The following is an 18,020-nucleotide window of genomic DNA, read 5'->3' as shown; positions in this document are numbered from 1 at the left end:
ATGAAGCCAATATTTCACACAATAGGCAGGCACACACTACATGGTGCTATTTGTCTACATTAATAGCTTTCCCAGCTAACACTAGCTCAGTAATTGAGTTCCTCCTGAGGAATTAGGAATGTTATGACATGGGGAATTTTTGGTAAATCAGGAAGAATGAAGGCTGGCTGTGTGTTTGAATGGCTCTTTTACATTTCACCCACCCCAATCTACTACTAGACCTCACCTTAAATAAATAATAAGTGCTTACTGCTGCAATATGAGAATGACATACAAAACTGATGTAGCAATTTTCCAACACTAAAGTCAAGGCAATTCACGTGTCAGGGAGCTGTCACTGCCCCCTCCTTCCTAGAGGCTGCCCGCATCCTCCGCCCGCTAACTCCACATCTCCTCCGAACACAATGGCAAGAGATGAGCCGAGTGCGCCGCAGCCAATCAAACAGGAGGAGTGTGAGCACCGAGCCTCGTGATTGGATGGCCAGATATGAGAATACAAACCCGGGCGAGATTCGCAAATAGGTTGTTGCAGCGGCAGAGGGAAAGCTGCGAATGAGGAGGAGGAAAGGAGGGATTAGGCTGTGCTAAATCCTCAGAGCTCAGTCATACTCTGACATCTCCATATACATACACACCTCCACACAGGGGCTTCCCACTCTCCGGGAAATTCTCTGGGATTAAGGAGTGACTGTGCTTTCCTGCAGCAAACATGCCAAGCCAGGTGAAGGCTGAAGTAAGCTTTGCAGAGGAGGATGAACAGATCACCTACCCGCCTGCAGAGCCCCTGCAACAACATGCATACATCCCAGACTTCAACACATACAAGGCTCTGTACGAGAAGTCCATCCACAACCCCCAAGGTATTTCTAGCCAGTGCAATAAGCAATACCTGTATTGTGCTGATTACACTTTGCTTACATGTTCTCTATAAATATTAATCATCTTCCAAAGAAAATAACTAGAAATGAAACAAAATAATCACTTTATATGTGTATGTATGTAGTGTGCAATGTACTAATATGTGTTGTAACCTATAGAACCCCAATCTGAATCCACCTTTATTATTATGTAGTTATATAGCACCAACAAAATTCATAGTCCTGTCACTAACTGTCCCAGAGTACTAAACACTCAGTCCTAGTCAATCTGTCAAAGAAAATCTTCTTACCTTTTCAGCAGGTGAAGAGTTTATTCCTCTTCATCCTAAAGAACTTTTCCCCACCTGTCTAACATTGGTGGGTGGACCTGGCCACTTGCTGGGTGCTGTGGTTCCTTCCTGGCACATAGATTACTATGTGGTTCCCTACTGGTCACTACGTGGTTCCTTACGGCACATAGATCACTACGTGGTTCCTCACGGGCACATAGGTCGCTGTGTGGTTCCTCACGGGCACATAGGTCACTGTGTGGTTCCTCACGGGCAGATAGGTCACTACGTGGTTCCTTACGGCACATAGATCACTACGTGGTTCCTCACGGGCACATAGGTCGCTGTGTGGTTCCTCACGGGCACATAGGTCACTGTGTGGTTCCTCATGGGCACATAGGTCACTATGTGGTTCCTCACGGGCACATAGGTCACTGTGTGGTTCCTCATGGGCACATAGGTCACTGTGTGGTTCCTCATGGGCACATAGGTCACTATGTGGTTCCTCACGGGCACATAGGTCACTGTGTGGTTCCTCATGGGCACATAGATCACTACGTGGTTTCCTTACCGGTCACTACGTGGTTCCTCACGGGCACGTAGATCACTGAGTGCTTCCTCACGGACACATAGATCACTACATGGTTCCCTACCGGTCACTACGTGGTTCCTCGCAGACACATAGGTCACTACGTGGTTCCCACGGGCACATAGGTCATTTAGTGGTTCCTCACGGGCACATAGATCACTACGTGGTTCACTACCGGTCACTATGTGGTTCCTCACGGGCAGATAGGTCAATACGTGGTTCCTCACGAGCACATAGATCACTGAGTGCTTCCTCACGGACACATAGATCACTACATGGTTCCCCACCGGTCACTACGTGGTTCCTCGCAGACACATAGGTCACTACGTGGTTCCTCATGGGCACATAGGTCACTACGTGGTTCCTTACCGATCACTACGTGGTTCTCTACCGGCACATGGGTCACTACGTGGTTCCTTTACTGCATAGTAGGGTTTTTATCTTGTTTATATAATGACAGTATCTCTTTAATCATATGAACTGTTTATTTAATAGAAGTAATTATAAAATAAATATTTGATCTTTTTTATGAAAACATTTTTTCTGTTGCTTTATATTATTATGTCACTTCCTCAAACATTTTTCCTACAGAATTCTGGATGGAGGTTGCCTCTGACTTCTATTGGAAGACCCCTCCCAGTGGCAAAGTTCTGGATTACAATTTTGACATCACCAAAGGCAATATATTCATAGATTTCATGAAAGGGGCAAAAACCAATATATGCTACAATGTCCTGGACAGAAATGTCTTGGAGAAAAACCTTGGGTCCAAGACGGCATACTTCTGGTAATATGTTATACATGGCAAACACTGGACTAGTGATGATCTATGATTTGTGTGTGCATAACATCATAACCCTGTAGGTACACCACATATACAGGCACATTTCTTGTTTACAGTGTGTGTATATGTGTGTGTATATATATATATATATATATATATATATATATATGTATTATAGTAGTATTGATTGGAGCACAGGGAGGTAATATGCATGAAGCATTCTAAAACCAATTGATGATTTTTTTTCCTCCTACTAAGGTAATGCATGTCAGAGGAATCTGAATAACTTTCTGCAGACCAGTTTACATTCAGGGAAACAATCCTCACAAATATTTGGACAATAACTTTACTTCTATTAACACACTGATGATTGCTGTCTTTAGATAATTAAATTGGCATTGCAGCCTCTGTCAAGTTTATTGCTCTCTGAGTAAACTTTACATAGATTTCCGTGCCCTTCCCATGTTGTCATTGGGACTGGAGTACATAAAAGATCCTGAACATGGTATAGCAAAAGAAACCTGTTGGTGATTGTAACCCCTCCATGCTCTACATAAAAGTTTAATTGCTGTCCATGATCCCCCTTTAGAGATTTCATATTAATTCCTGTCTTTGCAAACAAAATAAGGGTAAATAGACAAAAGACACATAGGGCAGTAAAATATTCACAGGCTGTTCTTGTTTTATGAAAAAAAAATCTATTTTGTGGGAATTTGCATTTTAGGACCAATAATTGCTGTAAAAGGGTATAAAACATATTAATATTATTATTATTAACAGAAATAATATAGCCCCAACATATTACGCAGCGCTGTAGATTAAATAGGGGTTGCAATTGACAGACAGATACAGACAGTGGCGCAGGAGAGGACCCTGCCCGGAAAAGCTTACAATCTAGGAGGTGGAGGAAGTAACACACAACAGGAGGGGACATATGTAGTGGTGGGAAGTAGCGAATAGTATATTGTTATTAAAATGCTGCCAAAAGTCTATGTAGACCTCCTCTACTCTTTCTACACTCTGAACAAGGTACCAGTCAAAGGGAATTTTTTTTTTGACGGAACTTTTAAATATAGGGGGGCCCAAGAAGTTTACCTACCGTGGGGCCCATAATTTTCTGATGGAGTTCCCCTGAATTAGGCATGACAATTCTGGAAAAAGTAAAATAAAGACAGGAAACAAAGCTTTTCTTTTCCTCTGCCATTTCAGTGGTCCTCACTGGAAGGTACATGTTTGCCTGGACCACTGATTGATATCTGATATATGGACATATAAAAAGGACTGTCATTGGAGGTGAGGAGTGTGCCTTGACTGCTTATCTCTGAGTGAAGCACCTCAGTAACATTTCTAGGTCTAATCTCTAGAGCCTATAGATATGTGGGTTTCAAAATAATTTTTGGAATTGTATAAAGCCTAACCAAGGGACCCCATTTACATTCTGGTAATAAGTGTTGGCGCGCTGTCCTGACATTCTTTGCTAGTGGACATAGCAGACCTGCATTACAACACGTGGTGGCTCACTACTGTGCACTTGTAAACAATGAAAAATGGGTCATGCACTTCTTTTGGTGCACTACTGTGTCCTGTACAAAGCACATTGTATGCGGCCATATAGATGTGAGTCACGGCTTATGACATCTCTAGTATTTAAAGCAGAAGAATAACCTGTAAAAATAAAAAAAATGTGAGCGGACAGGTTTACTGCCTTTTTGGAATTTGTATGTACACTCGTCTGTTCTCTGTTCCCATGTTTACCCAGTCTTTTTCCATGTTTGGATCTTTAGCCATCATGATTGGCCAAGCCAGAATGGGAAGACTCCTTAACGTTTGAACAGGAGCAAATTCATTCTTTTTGATAGGTATGTCAGGATTGTACACAACTCGGTGTACATTTTGAGGAAATGGTGCCAACAGGCAAGTACATTTATTTTACTGCAAAAGGGATGTCGCCTGTACCTTCTTCAACAAACAACCTGTCTGCTTTCAATGTTTTAATTTTACAGTATATTTTGATTTTAAACTCCAAACTTTCTGCAGTGAAAGAAAACAAAAGTAATTCACAACCTTTAAACATACCTTTCAGGTGTAACCACTTTGACTGTAATCTGGGTTACCTTAGCTGAAACTTTTCGCTGATTGCAAGTACAGCTGACTTCTGACTACTTTCCCTGTTGTTTTGTGACTTGAGGGTTGTGACATAGTTTGAATTTCTTTCATCATTAAATCAGTTATGGAAGTTATAAGTAAAACATAAACACAATAGTATATTTCGCATAGACATTTTGTTAAGGAAATTTACAATCTGAGGGTGGACAGTCAGTCCTTAAGCATTTTTGTTTGCCTACGCTCAGGAGGTAATGCAATGCCGTAATAAAGTGAATAGCATCAAAAACCTTTCACAAACCTTGGCAGTCTAAACTAGACATATGGTAAAAAGTAGAGATTTCTTTCTGCAAGGACTTCATGTCTATTTGATCAGCAGATCCAGAAATCAAGGCAACTGGTTCATCTTTTACTATCAATCTTTAGCCAAGGGTTTTGAGACGAGCTTGAACCCTCTAGCCCAGTGGAGAGGTTCAGAGACAGAAAGGGCAGAATTAAAAGTCCTCTAACCTTTAATAAGTTTTGTAACTTTTGTTGCATCTGTGTTTTTTTTTTTTTATCTGGCTCTTAGCAAGCTCCACTGAGCTGTTGACAGAGGTTGGAGAGGGTTCACTAATTGCAGCCCCTTTGCCACATAGGGGAAATTTATCCTTTGTAGCCTAATGAGTAGCAAAACGGCAATGTTTTCAGTGGAAAAAATGTAAATCTTACTTGCTGAACCTGTAACACTCCTGCTCCTTAAAATCGTTCACCTTATTTGCACAGAACATAGTGGATTTCTGGGCCTTTAAGTCATTGCACTGCCAGATTAAAAAAATTTAGTAACAGGTACTTGGGGGGGGTGGGGGGTGGGATCACATTTGACTGACTGTCAAAACGACCTTGCTTCAGCCATAAATCTTTTATTTGACCTCATTCATACTGTTAGTATATTGCTGAGCCACAGGCAATAAATCCATTTTCCTTAAAAGTACTAAATGTAGGTCACAAAGTTTATAGGCTGAAGTAATATTGTTCAGTGACGTTAAAAGACGAAGCCTTTTAGAAAAATGTGCTTTTGCAGATATAAGTACATTTTATAAGACATGTAAAAGTTGTGTCTTAATGCCTAGGTGTGTTATCACCATTTTTTTCCATTTATCTTTATTGCTACTTATTACAGGTTAAAGGAAGTGATATATACTAAAAAGAAGGACAGGCAGGATGTACTAGTCATTGATCTCAGAAACTGATTTTATATTCAGGAGAAAGCAGTGCCTTGATATGTTGTGCTGAAATACAGTACCTTGGAAATCATAGTAAAGCCAGCCTATGATGTTACAAAAGATGTTCTTCTGTTATCTTTCATAAAGTCATCTTGACAAGTCAGGAGCTTTGATCTTATACACAAAGGATTCTGATTATAAGTGAATGATCAAACCTCTAACGATAGTGCTGTCATGGTATCGTGTGGTAGAATGAAGTCACCTAACTGATTAGATTAAAGCTTCTTTTATTTTAACTAGTAGCTAGCTGTGGCCACTTTATTAGCATGCATCTGGCATGGTATTACGTTTTATTTTGAAAAGCAAATAAAGAAACTTTTTAGGTTTAGTTGGTTGCTCTCAAGATTTAAAGACAATTGTTGAACAGGAAAAATGAATCGGCCACTGCACTGGAAACTACTTAATACAGTTCTAGCTTCTGACATGGTTTGAATTTCAGGTCAGGCAACATTACTTCTTGTTAATAAAGATGACATTTCTGTGCTGATTACAAAGGCACACAACCAATGCTTCACCACCCAGTTATTTTCTTAGTTCATTGTGGAAAACAGGGATAGAGGTTGGATGGTCTTCATAGAGATTGCGGAGACACGTTGTATGGATCTGGATGACCTGTGCAGTGATGGTAATAGAGCAAGAATAGACTGAGAATTGGCAAAGCTTTTGCCAGACTTCTAGTATGTGTTTAGACTTCCTGTTTCAGTATTATAACTGATCGTTACTGGGCTACCTTCAGATATTGACATCTGATATTTGTTACATTTGCTTTGAATGAGAATGTTAATATATATATAATAGAACAGGAGTGTGTTGACTTTATATACAAGGGGATGATAGTTGTTTTTGTATGAGTCAAGAATACATGACAAAGTATAACAGGTATAACAATATTTGTCATGCTCTCTATAGATTTTTGATTCCTGTATTCCCTAGCAATAGGTTAAAAATATCAGGATTTATTTGCTCATTTTGGAACAGCCATATAGCTCCATATGACCAATGAAATTTCTTAGCTGTGAATAAATACTACTAAAGTAACTGCTTTACCAGGGATTGCCACATATGTTCTTTTAGTACTGTCCTGGGATCTTAGTGGGGGAGTAGCAATAATCAACATAGAGGCACCTCATCTGTTTCACATGAAGCCAACAATATGGAGTTGATTAGGTGCTCAGTACAGATGACATAATGGATAAGAACAGGATGGCTACGGACACACATGCAATATTTGTCATTGGAAAGGATCTTTCAGGATACTTTCCAATGACAAACAATTGCACGAAGCATGAACTAGTGCTGTATATACAGAGCTGTTCTGTTCTATGGAGAGGGGAGGTGGGAGAACGACAGCTGCACCTCACTGTGCTCTCTTCCCTTCACTTTTATTACGATCGTTCGTCGTCCATGGATGCTCCAGGATGGCCGTTTAGACGATGGACGACGAGCGATGTACACACGCCAGATTCCTCACCGCAATCGTCCCTGAGCGGGTTATCTGCTGAGAACCATTGCACGTGTGTACGTAGCCTAGGTATATCCATGTATTTATTAAGTACAAATTGAGTTTTAAATACTACTAATCTTCACTCAATAAAAAAATCTAACACAGTCTCCTAAACAACAGAAATAATTTGGAAAGTTAGAGTAGACTATAATCCATGCATGCTTTATTATGCTGCTGCCAGTCTAATTTTTTTTTTTTTTTTTTTTTTTTTGCTACCTGGTGCTCAAGAATGAGGTATGGGTGGGAAGACATCAGTAATGCGATGATGCTTTTTCAAGGCTAGTGACCCAGAATGTTGCAGTAGTAAATGCTGGTAAGATCATGGCTAGGGTAAAAAACAGTAAATGTGTCATCTGTATGAGAATTTGTTTGGGTGAAGTTCAGCTTTAAATAGGTAAAGTTTACATTTTTTATATGTACCTGTCAGGGTAATAAAACAGGAGGCCCTAGTTCTGCTCATGTTATAGTTAAAATAATAGAACAAACAGGTTTACCTTGATCTTAAAATATTACAGACAGCTAATGACCTGTCATTATACATGCAGTTCATTCTAGCCTAACATAACCTTTACATGACATAACAAAAGTTTTTATAACACTAACTTTAGTTTTATATCCTAATAAAATAGTCTTATAACATGTCGCTGACAAGTGCCATTTCTTTACATTTCCCCTCAAATAGACTACAGAATATTTCTTGACAGCCATTTCTGTGTGTTCTGTTATGTGCAGAGTTGGATCTTTTTTTGTGTTTACAAGCGGTCCTTCCATATCACCCCATCGCCTGATGGAACCAGAAAAAGTGCTCCCATCATGAAATCAACTGGTCCTGTATGAGCAGGGCTGCCAAGAAATCTATATATTGGGTGATAGGATGGACAGACAAACTGGGGGGTCTTCTAAAATATCCACACAAAATGTGATGTTTAAAAATGTAACTATACCTGCATATTGCACCTCAGTTTTCCAGTTAAGTCCTGAACTGGCACAGGGAAGAGCCCACTTGTAAAGCAGCAGCGCAATCATAGCACTAGTTTTTAAATAAACCCCATAGTTTTTACAGGATATGAGGGTTTAAAGAGTATGTTAACTGACTACCTGTACTTCTATTGCTAGGAATGAAGGTATTGAGCAATATCAATCTAGGGGAGGACTGGGGAGCAAATACAACCAAGTGTTTTGTTCATTATTGGAACATATCTTCATTGGCTATGGGTAGTTTACCACAGAGATGCCATAGTGATTGGTTGAGCCAATCCTCATTCTTTGCAGTTCTTGGCATTCAATTACAAGATATCTCAAAGCTAAAAAAAAACACTGTGAAAAACTACAGGTCTCACTCTGATGTCTGGGTGAATTTTCTTCGCCAGTCCTATATATTACATTAGTGACAAATCCTGCTTCCCCCCAAGTTTCCTGGAAACCTGTCCTTATAGTAGTCAGACCTCTATCTGTTAGATGCCATGTTGTCATGTTGATGTTTTGCCCTCAGTCTTTTTTGAGGTAATGTTGAAAAGCAAGTTTTTCAGGTCATTGGTATTGCATGTTTTGGAACCAGGCAGCAAACATTCTCAAAAGCATCAAAGGCATTACTCCAAATATGTTTACTTCATTGGTTCCTTCTGTATGCTGTTTTTTAATAAAATCAAACCGTGCTTTTACGACATAGAGTGACACATGAGAATGCCACAGTTCTAGCCATGTCATACCAGTTCTTGCCAATCAGATATCCCTTGTTGCCTTTGCCCATCCAGATTAGGTCCAGAATTCTCTTAAAATGTATAGTAATTTGAGGTTTGTGACAAGACATCATCTTTTGTTATAAAAGATTTTAAATAAAACACTAAAATGTGTATTCATTCACAAACACAGGAAAGGCGAATCCACAGCAAACAGGACTGTATTTCTTAAATAAAAAAAAGTACATGTTAAGCACCCGGGCAAAAAGATAAAAGGACTTATCACTGAACCTATATCACATTTTGTGAGATCAATAAGGGGCTTTAATAAAGCAATAGCAAAGCATGATGTGTTCACATCACTTTGATACTGTTTGACATAATATTTACTTAAATTTTTACACTTTTGCTTTATAAAAAGAATTCATGCCATTTTTAAAAGCAATTCCTTTGATTATTTACAAAAAGTTTTTAATAATACTTTATGGATGTAAAATGTATAAAGTAGTTAGATATTATTTAGCATTTAACTGATAAATTTGCTTTGTTGTGGCAACATCTTGACAGTTCCAGATCATTAGGGAAGGTTATGGACACAGCCTATGTACACAAAACTAAAGGATCTACGTCCCTTTAACTACTGAAATACCTGATAATAGTTCTACGTCTGAGGAAGTGAATACTTAACACACACTACAGTTTACTGACATGTATTTATAGCTGTGAAAGTGTCAGCTAGACCGGTCTTGGATGAAAATAGGCCTTAGATGTTGTAAAGTAAATAATATTTGTGAACTGTAGGTATTCTGCTGCCAGATATTCACTTGGGCAATGACATTTTATAGCTCTTTACCAAATTACACTTATACTTGTTTTATTGTTTTATATCTGTGGTCTGAATTGCTGAAGCTGATTCATACATATCTCAGCTCCCTCTCCAACAAATTCATGCTTGCTGCTTTGTGCTCCCCATTGCACACATGTACTCTACCACAGGCAAGCTAAACCATGTTGATGGACAGTGATCCAACCACCCTTCTATACACTGCAGCCAGGTCTGTGACCAGAGTTTTCCCTACTGAAAAGAAACATTTAAATCATAAAAGTAGAACTGCCTGACTTCATTCTAAAATTTCTAGTTGCCTACTTGTCATGTTGAGTGTTTATTTTTTTTTTTGGGTACCTGACGTGCACAAGTAAATACTTTTAATGTTTCACAGCAAACAGTTATTTAAATACCAAATACTTTGAAAATATTTTTACCTTATTCATTTGAATGCTGAATGACCAGTTCTACTGACATAAACAGAGTGAGGCCCCTTTAGCAGTTTAAACAAATGTGCATATTTAACAACATTCACATGTGAGCAGGTATTTACAAAGATTATTCATATAAATAGCTGGCAGCAATGGACAGCTAGCAGGACCTTGGAGTGTGTGCATATTTCTATACATATTGCATCATAAACCATGATGCACGCATGCAAATAATAAACTGTTTGGCTGCAAGCTGTAACAAGAAAAATTTCTCTATTTTTGATCAAATACAAGCAGGAGGAAGTCACTTTGTAATCATCATGCCAGGTACATGAACGTAGAGACTTGGGCAAACTGGTCTATCATTCAGAGTCATGTTTACATGTGATTTAATCACCTGATTTCTACAAAAAAATATATAAATATATCATAAGTCATGTTTTTTTTTAATCTTCCAAGTGATTTCTAACAACAAATTGTCTTTTCTAATTTCAGGGAAGGCAATTCACCTTCAGATTCATCTGTAATTTCCTATGGGGATTTGCTGAAAAAGGTCTGCAAGCTGTCAAATGCCTTAAAGAAGTTAGGTAAGTGTTGCTTGGGATGCTTTAAGAATGTGCACAATTCTTGCCACCAATTAGGCGTGCAGAAACAAAGAAATCATACCAAGAACAACACACATTTCCTGTTATGTTCATGGATGATGGCAAATGTGTAGAACTGTATACAACAGTCTGTTAGTGAATAGTGTAGCTTATTTTCACATGTAGTTAAGACCCATGCAAAAATTTAGTTTTGGAGTGTGTTCATCTTTAGTTTAAAACATGCCAATAAACTGTTTTTTGAATACCTAGAACCTAATATTGGGGTTAGCTGACATAAGATGTGTCCGCCAGTGCTAGAATGAACATTAAACCTAACAAAGGATCCTGTATTTAACATATATTACAAATATTTAATCGTAACCTCCCATAACCATGTAATAAATATGTGTGTATGTAGTACTTTGATAGCTTGTGATTATTGCAGAATTTATAGGAGGCGGAGTACTGTGACTAATGTAAGACAGTGACCTTCAGCAATGCCAGGTATATTATTAGAAGTGTCCACACGGAAAACACAGTCTAGACTTATTAAAGAGACCCAGTACAGTATATAGATGCAGTGCAATGGACTCTCATTTGTCTGGGTTACATGTGTTTTATTGCTAACACATTGTTTAAATACACATTACTGCAAGCAAAACAGATTCTGCTTAGAAAGCTTGCTTCCTGAGCAGAATTTCTATGGACTTGTGAAATTACATTTTATTAATGTTTTATAAAATTATCTATTTACATGCAAAGTGTAGGGAGTACAATTAAAGTTTTGCGTTTAGAACAATTACTCCAATTACTGTAGAGAATCCTGCTTATTACACGTATAAGCAGCAAACACAACAGGCATGCAAATGTTACAGAAATTCTAATTGTGGAAATTCCTGCAATAATCAATGTGATATTGTGCAATATACTTTGAACTGATTTACATAATGGAAATGGGCCAAAGTCCTTATACACCAATATGATTTAAAATGTGTTTTATAAAATATTTTATTGCATATTCAGTTTTTATATCAACTTTTACAGAAACCATTCTGTAAATTTATTGTCTAAGAAGATTGCTTTTGATCTTTGTTTCCAGTTTCTTATCTGCCCAAATAACAAGTTTTTGATAATCTGCCAATATATTGACAGACTGAAAATGACATTTGTTTGCAATAAGAAATTACAAAGTGAATGCCCCCCCTATATTTGTAGTGTGGGTGGATGATAAATCTTATGACCTTGTTGTGAAGGGAAAGCCATTAGAGGGTCTATTTATAAGAACCATTGGTTTTATAAATCAATGGGTCTATTTAGGATTTTTTTTTTCAGTTTTGATGGCTCAGAGTAATATTATTATTATTAATAATAATTTCAGTTTTTGTGGAGCAATAACTGTATACATTTAGATTCACATATAATAAATTATAAAGTTCCTACCTCAATAATGATCAAATTATTTTCTTCCAAAGGTGTGAAAAAAGGAGACAGAGTGGCAATCTATTTGCCAATGATCCCAGAGCTAGTGTATTCAATGTTAGCATGTGCTCGCATTGGCGCAGTTCATTCTATTGTGGTATGTATGTCTCTTACAAAGTAAGGCTGTCTGCTCTTTTTAATAATAGTTTTGGTGAATTTTTTCTTTAAAGTGGACATCAGTTTCAATGCCCTTATTGTTAAAATAGAGGATGATTGTATAACTGGGTACATCAGTGTATATGTCTACTACAATTGTTGTTGGATTGTAAAAGTTATATGGCTACTGTGATTTTATGGTAAAGGTTTATGTACCCTTGCTACGATTCACCGATTTCCCCCCTTTTTCTTTTTGTTTGTTTTTTTTTTTCCTTTTTTTATACTTTATTTTATTTTCAATTTAGTTAAGTGTGTTTTTTTTTTCTGTAAAACTGAATAAAGATATATTTTACAAAATAGAGTATGATAAAAAGAGAGGCTGCTGTTAACCTTTTGTGGCTCTTTATAAGCCTTATTTATATGCACTTGTACATACAACTTACATCTATGTTAATATACTGTATGTTCTGCCACTTTAATCACAGCACAATCATGGTTGATTATGGAATAGGTCCTCTGTAGAGGTGACCGCTTCATAAAATGCATTTAAGGTAGTTTATTATCTAAGGTACCCATTAGATAGACTGGGTGGTAATCTCATGTCAATGTAAAACCTTGCCATATGCTAGTGGATGGGTACACAACTGAGTTAATGATTTAATATCTTCCTGAAATGGATCCTTTTACCTTAATTGCCACCATCACTACTCAACCTGAACATCCAACATGTTTCAGCCGCTACAGCCATGTAATTTATCGCTAGCAGTGAGGGTGCCACTATTGGTTGGTAGTTGTGCTCTCTAATCATTTCTGGCTGAATTCATACAGCACAGGAGCCAAGCAGGCATATTGGATTGAGTGATCAACATATAAAGGGTCATAACTAATCAATATTTGATATATCAATCCCATATTAAGTGGAGTGCCATAATGTTTAATAGATTTTCCTTGGTTTCTCAGATGTTTTATCAAATGTTTAGTCTTAAAAATTTTACCATTTGCAAGGCCAACTCTGCGGTGGCAGTATCTGTCTGTGGTGCTCATCTCATTCTGCTTTCACTGACATGTACAAGAATGTTTGGCTAAGTTGTTTATGCCCATGAGCCTGACATCCAGTCTCAGTAGTTGAAAGCAATCAAATTATCAATACATGCATGTCTGCCCCACTTTCCTTTAGGTAGTTTAGCTCTGTTTATCATTTTGCTCTCAAAAACATTATTTAATAACCTTTCTCATTGAGTACATTTTCTTGTTTTTTTAGTTTGCAGGTTTTTCCTCAGAATCTCTCTGTGAAAGAATCCTGGACTCCCAGAGTGCTGTCCTCATTACTGCAGGTATATAAATATCTGTGTGCCCCGAGTATGATAATGCATATTAGGCCATATTAGTGAAATCTGAACACTGTTTTTCAGATGGTGTTTTTAGAGGTGAAAAACTAATCAACTTGAAGCATATCGCAGATGAGGCAGTTCAAAAGTGCAAAGAAAAGTAGGACTTATTTTATTAAATATTTTTCAATGAATGCTTTATGTGGTAATGTTTAATAGCATATAGGCAGAAACACATCTGTGGTTATATAAAGAACATGGTAGGTTTTTTTTCTAGTTCTGTTAATTGGCTTATCATTTATTATTTTGGAAATGCTGCATTGAATGTTTATTTACTAAAATAAAAGGCCCACTTATACTCTTTGGGTCTCCTCATGCTTTCCAAATTACTTTTAGTGGGTGAAAAATTTACCTGAAAAAAAATGTAAGATTATACATGTCTCTGCCTTCCCCATCACGTAAAATGATTCCAAGAGGGTGTTCTTGACTGTTTTGCATGCAGTTTACAGGGCAACAATATGATAATATGATTCCTGCCTAGGTGTATCAGGTGGCAAAATTTTTCACAGATTAAGCATAGATTAGGGAAGGGCCAGGCACCCAGAAATTGTAATGTTAGTGTATGTTAGTAGAAGGTCCACTTATATTTGAGAACAGATTAACCTACAATACTCCAATAAAAATTGCCATGTATTTCTAGTATACTGTGATTTATATATTTAAAAAAAAACACACTAGATAATGGAGGTGGACAGTGTACCATACATACATGTAGGCTGTCTGACTGCTATGTGTAACATCATGTGGCAGACACATTATTTATGTTTGTTTTTCAAGACTGGATTTCTGGATTTCTTTTTCTCAGCCATGTGTTATCATTAAGTGCTAAACTTCAGTTATATAAACAAGCATGTTTAAAATGTAAAAAAAACTGCCCTGATGTACTGTTAAAGACCTTTTAGAACTTTTATTATGTTGGCAATTATGTTTTGTAGTGTTCTCACATTACAAACAAGCAAACAAAACAAATATGTTGACTAGCATAACTACAGATACAAATATTCATATAATGTGTAATTAATGTTCCTTCTTACCACTAGGGATCACTTTGTGAAGAATTGTATTGTAGTAAAACACCTCAGTGAACAACTAAACAACCAAAACAAATCAAAACTTCAGGTAAGCCTGTGAACAATTTTGTACAACCATTATGTTTTTTTTTCTCAAGGTGTCATATAATCTCTTGTATTCATTGTCTACTTTGCTTTGAAAGTATGTTATTAGAATTGTCATTATTTTGGCCATTTTTATCATATTATTTTATTTGTGATAACAGAGAATGTGAATGTTTGTACAGTTCTGTTTCAAACTTGGATAATCATTCATTTACTATGTGTGCAAAGAGTAGACAAAGGGGGAACAAATTGGTGAAATACATACTGGAGAAAAAGAAGCAAAAAAATTGTAAACTAGCGGCTGATCTTCTCCTTCCCATCTTTTCCACACCAACTACCTTGTGCCACCATCATCCTATCTTGGACATCATAAATACCAGAGACACATAGTCTGGAGTTATAGAGATTGTTTACATTTGTTGGAGTAATAAGGCACATCCAACTACCAATGAGGACCCAGGGTAATAGCATTGCAGACACGAGAGGCTACATCTTTCATTGTATATATATATATATATATATATATAATCAGTTCACATTTCTTATCAATGATCATTAACATTTAATCATTCAAATGAAACAAAGACATCTGTGATTTCACTTGGTACTACCTAATTCAGTGTAACATAAAGGCCTCTGACAGAGTAATGGCTTAGGATCCTGTTCAGTGATCATTACTACTGCATTACACATACACAATTTACAGTACATCACTTGTGCCACCTGGCCAGGTGAAGGGTGCTGGGAGTTTGTAGAAGGGTTGTAGTTTAGCAGTATATAACCCTTTGTCTATATTGATGAATGTTAGTGTTTAAATTATTTACAAAGGGATGTTATGCATTATCTGCAGGTTGCCTGGAACCCAGAGAGTGACTTGTGGTTGGAGGAGCTATTGGTAGATGCAGAAGAAGAATGTGAACCTGAGTGGTTGGATTCAGAGGATCCTCTTTTCATTCTTTATACCAGTGGCTCTACTGGGAAACCTAAGGTAAAGAAGCAATAATTCTATAATCACGGCAATCCTCTTTATCCAACAAACACTTGACAACTAAGACCTGTTCACAGTATCATATAGTTTATAAACTGTAATATTGTGGTATTGGATATAAAATAATACATAAAGAAAGTGTGAATAAATGATTTACCTTAGAATGTACCCATAGCTGACAACATTATACCATCAGACTGGTAGTCATTGGGGTAAAAAGCCTTGCTGCAGTGGTAGTTAGCATAAAACCCTTGCTATAACGGTGGTTGAGAAACGAGACCTCCAAGGAGGCTTATCCTTTATTTTACACTTGAAAGAGAAAGCCCCCCTTCATTGCTGGGTATTGTTCCTCATTTTTATATTGCTTCCTTACTTTTGGGATCAGTGGCAGAAGGGCAACCTTGCTTTGATGGTTTGTATTTAGTGAAGGGGCTCTCTGACATTTGTAGTCGGAGGGATAAAGGTCCCCCCAGATTAGCATTCACTGCTAATTCTGACCACCAAAGCAAGAAAACACTTTAATTGCCTCAATTGGAATCAAATATATTGTTGAGAAGATCATTGTGAGATAAAAATGAACAAAGTTAAAAAACATGGAACATCTTGACGTACATCTTTAGCTAACTCTAGAGTACTAAAGGTATCTTAGGGTTTGGTATCCGTGTCAGAAAACAGAGCAGTAACTGAGAAAATGTCATGTCAGATATGTCCACGTTGCATGTGGGGACAATTATAAACACATTCTTTGTTTTGTGACGCATAGAAGACAGGCACTCCCTAATTAAACATTCCAGATAGCACAGTGTGACAATTTTATTTTTACACACATCTGAGCAGGCTAGGCTTGTTTTCTTCCCTGTTAGAGCTGTAAACACAAGTAAATCTTTTGCTGTTAATTTTTTACAGAGTATAAATTCTGCTGCTTACAGGGTGGTGCTGTTTATTACAAAAGTGCATTGTACCACAGGTCCCATGCTGACTGTGGTGCCCAGTTTAGCTGCCCCATAATAGATACAGCCCTGGCTGTGCCCTGTGTATGAGCAGCAGTCTGTCTATTTAAAATGCCGCTGCACAGGGGAGTTTATTTTTTTTTTAATAAGTTAAAGCATTTCATATTCTCTTGTTATGATGCCCGACTGCATAAGAAGTAAACAAATACTTGAACTGAGCTTTTTTTTTTTTATACTGTATTGAGCTTTATTACTATACATTTTGATCATAAAAAATCTAATTGTTCTGTCCACAGTTTACTTGATCATGTGTTTTTGTATCACTAATGCACATAAAAATGCTTCATATAAGTTACTTATAGAGCATATAGTTACTTATATGATTTGGAGACAGGTAAAGCCTCTTCTGGTTGGTAATGCTTATCTTTTTGAATGGGTGTATATTTAACGTGCCTTACATTAGCACATCAGACAAATTGCAGTCAGACTTATTTGCATATATTACATAACTATTGTTACTACTAGAAGTTGTTTCTTGATTGCTTACTTGCATGTACAGGGCTAAATATTGATGTAGTCACATTGGCCTATGAAGAACACATCATCGAAAGCGAATATCATGAAAAGTTCTTCTGCCTATTTGTGCAGAATACCTATACCTGGTATTGGGGGTCACGGAGATGGCCAACTCTAGTGACATTGATCAATCCATTTTCTTTTTCATTTGAATACTTTTTTTTTAACTGGTTTACAATCCATAGCTCTAATATTTTTAAGAAATAATATAAGACTCTTTTTCTTGCAGGGAGTGCTGCACACAGTTGCAGGATATATGCTTTACACAGCGCTTACCTTTAAATACGTATTTGACTACCATGAAGATGATATTTATTGGAGCACAGCTGACATTGGATGGATTACAGGTCATTCTTACATCACCTACGGTCCGCTAGCAAATGGTGCTACTAGCGTTATGGTAAGCTGCTCAATTTTTTTAATTCTTCTAAATGGATTCAGTTAGATGTCAGTCATCATATATATTCCTGTATTGGTCAGTAGGATCTGATTGGCTGCTATGCACAACCTAAATAC

At 37.2% G+C, this 18,020-nt stretch overlaps 1 protein-coding gene across 1 annotated transcript in view; it reads left to right on the top strand.

The window, feature by feature from the left end:
* Positions 1-561: 561 nt before the first annotated feature.
* The window catches only part of LOC140330879 (acetyl-coenzyme A synthetase, cytoplasmic-like), a 28,984-nt gene continuing 11,525 nt past the window's right edge, over positions 562-18,020 (top strand). Inside the window, exons 1-9 of the mRNA XM_072411431.1 lie at positions 562-860; positions 2,328-2,523; positions 10,824-10,915; positions 12,385-12,488; positions 13,749-13,821; positions 13,900-13,975; positions 14,916-14,994; positions 15,841-15,978; positions 17,734-17,904. Of these exons, the coding sequence (XP_072267532.1) occupies positions 710-860; positions 2,328-2,523; positions 10,824-10,915; positions 12,385-12,488; positions 13,749-13,821; positions 13,900-13,975; positions 14,916-14,994; positions 15,841-15,978; positions 17,734-17,904 (1,080 nt within the window). The 5' untranslated portion in view covers positions 562-709. The remainder of the gene's footprint in view (positions 861-2,327; positions 2,524-10,823; positions 10,916-12,384; positions 12,489-13,748; positions 13,822-13,899; positions 13,976-14,915; positions 14,995-15,840; positions 15,979-17,733; positions 17,905-18,020) is intronic.

Source organism: Pyxicephalus adspersus, chromosome 5 (assembly GCF_032062135.1).
Source record: "Pyxicephalus adspersus chromosome 5, UCB_Pads_2.0, whole genome shotgun sequence".
Classification (NCBI taxonomy): Eukaryota; Metazoa; Chordata; class Amphibia; order Anura; family Pyxicephalidae; genus Pyxicephalus; species Pyxicephalus adspersus.
This window is presented reverse-complemented; position numbering and strand designations above follow the sequence as displayed.